This window comes from Echinops telfairi, unplaced genomic scaffold (genome assembly GCF_000313985.2).
Source record: "Echinops telfairi isolate 266 unplaced genomic scaffold, ASM31398v2 ScPeMD7_53;HRSCAF=182, whole genome shotgun sequence".
Classification (NCBI taxonomy): Eukaryota; Metazoa; Chordata; class Mammalia; order Afrosoricida; family Tenrecidae; genus Echinops; species Echinops telfairi.
In genome coordinates, this window is record NW_022103951.1 from 8,763,906 (window position 1) to 8,773,187 (window position 9,282).

At 49.1% G+C, this 9,282-nt stretch overlaps 1 protein-coding gene and 1 pseudogene across 9 annotated transcripts in view; both read left to right on the forward strand.

Moving 5' to 3' along the window:
• SH3KBP1 (SH3 domain containing kinase binding protein 1) overlaps nt 1-9,282 on the forward strand; it is a 340,714-nt gene that overhangs the window by 327,367 nt on the left and 4,065 nt on the right. For all 9 annotated transcript variants that reach the window (XM_030885785.2, XM_030885786.2, XM_030885787.2 and 6 more), the window contains 2 exons: nt 3,710-3,838; nt 7,117-7,382. In XM_030885785.2, coding sequence (XP_030741645.1) covers nt 3,710-3,838; nt 7,117-7,382 — 395 coding nt within the window. The remainder of the gene's footprint in view (nt 1-3,709; nt 3,839-7,116; nt 7,383-9,282) is intronic.
• On the forward strand, nt 71-679 carry LOC105979290 (annotated as a pseudogene).

Here is a 9,282-nt window from a genome sequence, read left to right on the forward strand (position 1 = left end):
GCTGCTCACCAAAAGGTCAGCAGTTCAAACTCACCCCAAGTGAAAGATGTGGTCTTCTGCTTCTGGAAAAATGCATGACGTGGGGTCAGGAGTATGGGGTGGCACGTGGTGGCCTCAGGAGCTGCCCAAGCAGGAGCTGCAGCGGTGCCAGGAGCAGAAATGGTGGCGGCTTCATGTGCAGCAGCTGCAGCAGCTCAAGCACCTGGAGTCCTTTCATGGAAAACTTCCTCCAGGGCTTCTCAAGGAAGATGAGACTAAGCCAAAAGACTGTAGACCAGATGTACCGGGCAATGAACATGCCCGGGGATTTCTGGCTCATGCACCAACTAAAGGACTGTGGATGCCACTGGGGAGCGAAGTCAAAGTTATGCATTGTGGGCCTTGCTAACAGTATGGTCACTGAACAGGTGACAAAGAGTGCCCTTTTTTATCAGAGGCAACCAAACATTAGAACCATTCAGCGTGGCACATGAAGACCCCATGTCTGTCATCACACGAGAGAAGAAAAGACATGAGAAGGATGGAAGGAGACAGCAGCTCCTGGAGGACTCCAGCTCTGCTACCTCAGGATAAAGAGAAGCACAGGCAAAAGAAGACAGAGGAGCATAAGAAAAGGAAGAAAGAAAAGCAAAAGGAGAAAAAACAAAAGCACACGTCTTCCAAATCAAATGTGAGCTAAGACTCAGACGGACAAAAGAAAGGATTCGTTCCCCATTTTCTTCTCAAAATGAGACTCTTGTGGCCAAAGAATCAGGGAAGAAGCAACTGGAGAAAGCAAGCCGAGCGTCCACTTGGCTGTGAACTCTCACCTGTCTTCCCATCGGGTGTGTCACCTCCCAGGTGCTAGTTTGGGAGAGCTGCTGATTTAATCAGGAACACTGACACCAGTGTTCTCCTCTGTCTGGCCACTACCTACAACATGTGAGTCATTCAAAATGCCTCCTTTGGCAGGTGCCCGGCCACAGAACTCTGAAGACACTTCTGTGGGTTCCCCCTCATAGTGAGACTACGTAATAATGCCTTCTGATTTATTTCACAGGCTTGTTTGTGTATTTACTCTGATGTTCACAGTAATCAAAGCTGATTATTTTATTTAAAAAGTGCATAGCCTTGGAAACCCTATAGTTGGATTCTGCTCTGTCCCATGAGGTCCTATGCGTCGAAATGGACTTGATGGCAGTGGGTTGGGGCTTGGGGGTCTGTGTTTGGGGAAATGTGGTAGAGCCATCTTGTCTTCGCTCTGCTTCTGGACTCCATCCTTGCATGTTCACTCACTCATTTCAGAAGTACAAGGGCACCTCAAAAAATAACTGCAAAAATTAAATTAAAAAATGATGGAATTTCTCCATGATCTTTTAGAAGCCTCATAGTATTTATTGACATTATCTGCTTTGGGCTCAACACCATACCAGACACTCAGGACACTACTAGGGATGCGAGGGCCCCAGCCCCTGCCCACAGGAGGCTTGTAGTGCAGTGCCTTGAAGCTTGGGGCTTGAAACATGGAGTGATGGGACTTGCAGGTTTTTGACGACAGGATTCATTGGTGCTTCGAAGAAATAGAATTACTGTCCTCTCATCACTTCCCCTGGTTTCCATCCATTCCTGTGCGGATGTGTACAATTGAACTCATAGGAGCTCTTTTGGCCACCAGCACTTGTGGATTTTTCATAGCAAACTGGGATTCGTAGGTGTGGGCCTATTTCATAAAAGCTGCTAGGGGGAGTGATCGAAGGACTGCACCAGCCCTGATTCCCCAGCTGGTGACCTCTTACCCTCACCTGAGTTAGCGCTATTTACATTCATAGGATTCAAAGAGCAAACTGTGATGGTCACTTCATGAACCAAAGGGTGTAATAGGAGGAAGCTGACTTTTTTAATACAATCTCAAAATGAACCTATGTGGGCATTGCAAGGGGGTTAAGCCTAGATGAATTGGACAGCTGTGTGCGTGTGTGTGCGCGCGCCCACGCGCGCGCGTGCGTTTTCTAGGTAATTGGGTTTTCAGATGAAAGGAAGATTAATACACAAGACCTCTTAAATATAAAATGTTGCTTAACAACTTTCCTAAATGCATTAGGTTTCCGCCTGAGTTAAGTAGAGTAAAGGGAACAAAAGCAACAGTCCTGGTGGGTGTAATTGTTCCCTAGGGACACCGAGTGGTGCTGCTAAACAGGAGTAGCCTTCCACCCTAGGAAGTAGAAAGGTGAGGCAGAATATGAACTCACCCAAAGAAAGCTCTGGAAGGTTCTTGTTTTCAAAAAAGACTCCGGGCCCTGGGAACTCTTCATGCCATCTACTTTGTACGGAATAGGGACATTCTAGTACCATAATCTTTTATGACTAAGTGAATCCCAGTGAGTCATCTCACATTCATGCAGCTCATTGGATCTGCCCAGTGAGACAGAGAGGGCAGGGGTATTTCACCAACAAGAGGTGATTTTGTGGCTCTGTCTCAGCACATAGGGACTCCAAAACGGATATGGCTTATCCCCAGTGAGGAGGGCAGTGGTTTGGCAGCAGGGGTCACAGGAGGGTTGAGTTCGCTGAGCCGCAGAAGACCTGGGCTCTGGGGCTCAGGACCCTGGGCAGCAGGCCCGTTGATTCCTTTCTTCTGGAAAGAGGCTCCCTGCACACAAGTCCTTTCAGGTCCTTCAGGAGGCAATAGGCTTCATGATCCTAGGACAAGTGTGAGAGGGGATGGAGTCAAGGGCAGTGTGAAGCAACCTCCTCTTGACCTGTCTATCCTTTCCCACTGGACTGCCAGGTGAATGGGCACTGGAGTAGGTGACTTAATGGACGGACATCCCTGGAAAAAATTGGGGACCTGTGGAAAGATCCCTGTTTTAGGAAACCATGCTTCTTAGTCTCAGTTCAGCCAGTAACCAGCTGGGTGACTACCTCTATAAACAGATCACCCACCGCATACTTTCTGCTTCCTGGGGTGATGCTGAGAAAACAAAATAGAAGCGCCGAGAAATGCTTTGAAAAGTATGCTGCATGATCCTAAAACCCAAACCCAACCCACTGCTATAGAGTGGATGCTGACTCATAGTGACCCTATAGGCCAGGGTAGAACTGCCCCTGCGGGTTTCTGAGACTGTAATGACTTATAGGAGTAGAAAACCTACTAATTCTCCCTCATGATACCAATGTTACTGTAATTCAGGCTCTTGTCTTACTAAAGTGAGAAGCCCTGGTGGTATAGTGGTTACACTTTGGGCTATGATCCCATGGTCAGCAGTTCAAAACCACCAGCAGCTCCATAGGGGAAAGGCTGAGCTTGCAACTCACATAAGCAGTTACAGTCTCAGAAACCCACAGGGGGGTCGATATGAGTCAGCGCTGACTTGATGGCAGAGAGTTATTTTGGTTTTTATCTCAGGGAGTCTTCCTAGAGGAAAGATTTACTTTTGGAAGATAGGGCACCACAAGAGAATTTCATTTAGAGACTTCTAAGAGGATGAAGACCTTAGCAGCCAACATGGCCAGCCTCAGTATTTCTTGTCCCACCCTCATGCATACCAAGCATTTTTTTAAGGGTTCCCTCATGCAGAGGAGAATTTTCGGAACTTCCTGTGGGGGTCAGAAGGGTTTCTGGGGAATGAAGTCCCACAGTGTTGCTTTGGACTCCTTACATGCTCGGTCCAAATGCCCACCTGCACTCCCGGGCCCTGTCTCACTGACTGTTTTCTTTTGCTTTATCCAGTCGTCCCTCTCCAGCCCTGACATCTTTGACTCTCCGAGTCCAGAAGACGACAAAGAGGAACACGTTTCACTTGCACACAGAGGAGCAGACTCCTCCAAGAAAACTTCAAAGACTGTTACCATATCCCAAGTAAGTGACCCAGCAACCACAACTAGGTATCCTGGCCGCAGAGGAGCCTGCCTTCCACGCAGGCTTTGCCGGCAGACTTTGAAGGCATATAAGGACTGTCTGCTCTTCTCTTCCATACATTCACACCCATTCCTATGTGGCTATGTGTAGCTTGTCAACCAAATCAGGGTGGCAGAAGATGTGGACATTTGTCATACTGTAGTGACAGCCTCAGAGGTGGGCAGGATCTCTGAGACACAGGTTCAGTTGTTTACTCCCCACATTGTTGTTTCTTGCCCTCCAAACTGTGTGTCTGTCCTTCCCTTCCTCCCTCCTCCCCACCCTCTCTCTGTCACACCCCCACCACCCCCACCACCGCTGCCTGCATCGCCAACATCCAAAAAAACTTTAAAAGCCTACAGGTGCCTAGTATATTAAATATTCTGCCCTCTGCTCATGGATCTTCACTTCTATGTACTAAGCTGGTGGTGTCTGAAATCACATCAGACAACTAGTCCAGGCAAATAATAGATGAGATGTCTTCAAGGAAAGTGGTTTTGGATTTGGGTTTCAAGGTGCATTTAGAGCCTGAAAGCATCTTAATTTCACTGCATGTCCAGGGAATAGTATTTTTTTTTTCTTCAAAAAAAACACTGCCATTAAGTCAATGCCAACTCATAGTGACCCTACTGGACAGGGTAGGAATGCCCTTTTTGAGTTTCTGGGAGTAAAAAGCCCCATCTTTCTCCCAAGGAGCGGCTGGTGGTTTCAAACTGCTTACCTTGCAGATCACAACTACACCACACCACAAGGGCTCCTGTGGGGAATAGTAGAGCTGTTTTAAAGTAATGGTTTGTGAGAGAAACAAAGAAAACATCGTTTTGCTACTGTGTGTAGATTTGGAAGTGCAAGTACAAGTTCTCTTTTTCTTGTGACTAGGGGGTAAGATTTTAAAATTGCATTCTCTCATAGTAAGGGAACCTAATCATTGGGAATTGTTATCTGTATTATTATAACACCTTTCTGGCTAGGAGCAGAAAACGGTAGCTGTTTTGAAAGCATTTGAAGTGGGGCTTCGAGAGAAAGCAAAGGTTAGGGAGGGTGTCTCTGTCTCATAGATTTAAGAACTCACAAGTATGGATTTTCTTTAAAATATTACACAGTAAGTCAAACGATGATCCTCTCACATAGATCAATTGTAATTATCCACAGAACCGAATCCTTCCTTGAGCACAGCTTCCATTCGCAGAAATCTGGTGTAGCCCCGTGTCCTCTGGTGACGCCAGGGGCGCACTTACCATGTGCTGTCAGCCATCCCTGAGGTGGGTCGACAGCGACACCTACCGGTAGGCATCAGCTTTTCACAGGTGGCAGTTGGGAAAAGCAGGAGCCCAGGAATTAGGAAGTTTATATCTCCTGACAGCGACAGCTGCCACTGTGCTGGGCACCAGGGGTCTGAAGAGTACAGAAGGAATTAAGCCCCATTGTTCTACTGCTGATTCTAACCTATGAGACTTACAGCGTTACTCACCTACCTCACTAAACCTTAGTTTCCTGCTCAGTAAAATGTGTGGGCCTGTCGCTCCCACTGAAGTCCGGCCTGTGACATCAATGCCAATGTCAGTTCCTCTTCTCTAGAAGCAGCCTTGGTTGCATACACATTGTGGTTACACATTGGCCTGCTACCCGCAAGGTCTACAGTTTGAAACCACTAGGTACTCCATGGGAGAAAGACGAGGCTTTCTACTCCCTAAAGAGTGACAGTCTCAGAACCCCACAGGGGCAGTGCTACACAGTCCCATAGGGTCTCTCTGGGTCGGAATCTATTCAATGGCAGTGAATTTGAGGACTCGCACTCCTTCTAACCCAGAGACCCTGCCTGGAGGGATTGCAGAGAGCAAAAAGTGGGTGGCAGGTGAGCGGGAAAGCAGAGGGGCCAGCAGGGGTGGCTCATCTGCCTTTGCTCCATCTGCCAGGCCACTCTTTCTAGCACTGCCCGGATCCTCTCTCCCCATTCACTGGGCCAGTCATTGAATGGCTCCTGCTGATGCCAAACCTCATCCCCCGCCTCTACATCCTCCCTGTCACCTATCTACATGGAGGTGAGACACGACAGGGACTGGAATCCCTGCCACCCTCACCCGCTACTTTCCCTCCTCTCTCTCAGCTGCCAACTCCCCTTCCACCTTCTGCCCTGGGTGTCCCCTCTTGTCCCTCCTGTGACCCTGTGCCACCAGTCTTCCCCATCTGTCCCCTTGGCTTTCAGCCTGGCCCTCCATTGGCTTTCTCAAAGAGCCAATGTGTATCATCTTTGAAGGCAAAGAAACCCCTTCCTTGGCTGTCTCCTGAGGTGTCTGCATGGACAACCTGCCTCCCTCCCTCCCTCCCTTAGCCGCATTTCGAGACAGAGAGCCCTAAGCTGCTCCCTCCCCTCCCTCTGGCCCCACTGCTCAACCCAATGGCCTCCCTCATTTACTCTCAGCACTTAGTCTACCATTTATTCTTTCTGGAAACATCTCTGAAAGAGACTCCTATAGCTCAGACCCCTCTTCCAGTCTGGCTGTGTTGTCTTTCTCCACTCTTTTCTCACCTCTTGAGCTTGGAGATGCTTCAGCGATGCGTCCCCATTTGGCCTTTCCTCTTCTGTAGCTCTGTTAGCCATCGTACCTTGGCTTCCTCCACCGCTCCTGACTGGCTTTCTCTGGGCAAACACTGGACTGCCCATAAGACACGCCTCTTGGCTCGCCCTCAGGCTCCTCAAACTCAGAGTACCTCCGACGGAAATCTTCTTCATCCGTCTAGCCTGACATACAATCTTTCAAATTCGTCATCAAGCCCTTTCCACCACCCTCCCTCCCACCCTCCTGCCCCTTGGACCTTTCCAGCCTTACTGAACCACCTGCTTCTAGAAATAACTAATGGTGCTGTGGTTTTTTAGGCCTTTGCCTCTAGAGTTCCTTCCCGTCTCCTAGAATGGCCTGCTCCGGCCACCCCTCCAGTCTCGGCCCCCTCCTTGTCCTCCTCTGATGCCTGTCCCTTTTCATGTGTTTCCCTGCCGGGCTCTGCTGGCTCACTCCCTCTGCTGTATTCTCCCCCCTCAGCTGCACTATGGTTTCAGCCTGTCCCACTGTGCGTGTTGCACGGGGCTCTGAGCAACCTAAGGGAAAGTGACAGCTCGCTTCCGAGCCTGACGAGCCTATGGGTGACTCCCTGCCCAGGAGCACTAAGGAGAGAGGCAGGTGGTGATGTGGGTGAAGGGTGTGTGTCCCCCCAGTACCCTTTCTCCTCTGTCTCCACAGGTGTCTGAAAACAAAGCTGCCCTGCCACCCAAGCCTGGCATCATGGCTGCAGGCAGCGGGCCAGTCTCGCTGTCTGCCACGGTGCCCTCCCCACTGTCGTCCTCTTTGGGAACAGTCGGACACAGAGCCAACTCCCCGTCTCTGTTTGGCGCGGAAGGAAAACCAAAGATGGAGCCCGCAGCCAGCAGCCAGGCGGCCGTGGAGGAGCTGAGGACCCAGGTCCGAGAGCTGAGGAGCATCATCGAGACCATGAAGGACCAGCAGAAGTGAGTGTCAGCCCCTCCCCGCCCCTGCTCTGTGCTGGAGTTCAGGGGATGGAGGGGAGACCAAGAAGCTTCCCTAAAGATAGCACCTCCTGTACACTGGGAATATTGTGTACAGGTGCCACCTGGTGTGGGGTGTGCAGAATAGAGTTCTAGGGCCCGATGCAGCCCGCAGGGTGCTAACAGGCCAATCCCTGTAACCTCCCACACTGCCAGCTCTACATGTGCATCCCTCAGTCTGTCCATCTGACAACCAGCTGCTCTCCAGAATCAGCCAGATAGCTGCCAGATAAACTGATTGGCTTGTACTTAGGGACCATATTACATGATAAAGACACAAGGCATCTTTAAAACCTAAGACACAAGATGTGCTCACACACGCCCTACCGCAGAGGTGGGGAGAGAGGCCTGACAGTAAAAAAAAAGCAACCTAATACCTGTTCCACCCAATGCCATATGCTGTGACAATATCGTTGCAAAGATCAGAAACAGGAAAAGGCCCTTAGCTGAGGCTTACAAAGTCTAGGGCTCAGTTAGCTCACTCTTGAGCGATTCCAGGAAGGCATCTTAAAATGTTTCCTGAAGAGGGTTTTGAAAGATGAACTAGGATTGTCAAGTGACCTGAGAGGCAGGGGAACCAGCAAGTGTACTTACTGGGCCATGTGGGACAGCCTTAGATCATGAGGTGCCCAGGCATGGTGGTAGCAAGACCTGGGGCTGCGTACAAGCTCTGGTCCTTTGCTTTGCTTCTTCTCATTGGTCCGGGAGGCCCTGAAGAGCTTTGTGGTCAGATCTGGTCTCAGTTATTCAGGGCTGCCCTAGCAGAACTACCCCAAGTGGGTGGCCTTGACAGACAGAAATATATTCTTTCACAATGTAGGCGGCTTGCAGTCCAATTTCGGGGCAACTGCTCTACAGGGAGGCTGGTCATTAGTGTTCCCCTGTATCTAGGAGCTTCTCAGCTCAGGGACCCCAGGTCCAAAGGACACTGTGTTCTCAGTTCTCTCTTGCAGGTAGCTGGGTCTCTTGCTTTCTGCTCCCTTCTCTCCCCTTTTATGTCTTTTAAGATAAGAGGTGATGCAGGCCATGCCCCAAGGACACTCCTCTTACATCTTTTCAGGGCTGTGATTACCCTAACCCCCTTACAACTGATTGGGTGATCACATCATGGGGCGATCCCATCGGGACATAGCTACTAAATGATGTCGTTACGTAACTCCCAAACCATAAGAGTCATGGTCCAACCAAGTTGACACATATTTGGGGGAGACAGTTCAATGTGATATTCTGTTTTCTGTTCTCTCTCTCTCTCTCACACACACACACACACACACACATCCTTCCCAAATGTAAAACACTATCACCCCATCATATCATCCTAAAAGTCTCAAGTGAACTCCAAGTCCACATTCCATCCTGGGGCCAAATTCTCTACCTAACATTTTATGGCATCTAGTTTTGGAAGCCAGGAAATAGTGCACATTTTTGTCCTGGCAACTAATTTTTAAAAACAGTGTAAACTAATAGTTTTGTCCACTTTTTCTTTCTAAGAGAGCCAGATTTCTCGTAAGAGGGAAAAAAAACCCAAAACAAACTCACTGCCATCAAGTCGATGCCAACTCATATAGGACAGGGCAGAATTGCCCCTGTGAGTTTCTGAGACTGGAACTCTTTTTTTTAATCATTGCATTGGGGGCTCATACAACTCTTATCACAATCCATACATGCATCAATTATATAAAGCCCATTTGTATATTCGTTACCCTCATCATGCTCAAAACATTTGCTCTTCATCTAATCCCCTGGCATCAGCTCCTCATTTCCCCCCTCCCTCCCCACTCCCCCCTCTCTCATGAACCCTTGATAATTTATAAATTATTATTTTGTCATATCTTGCCCTGTC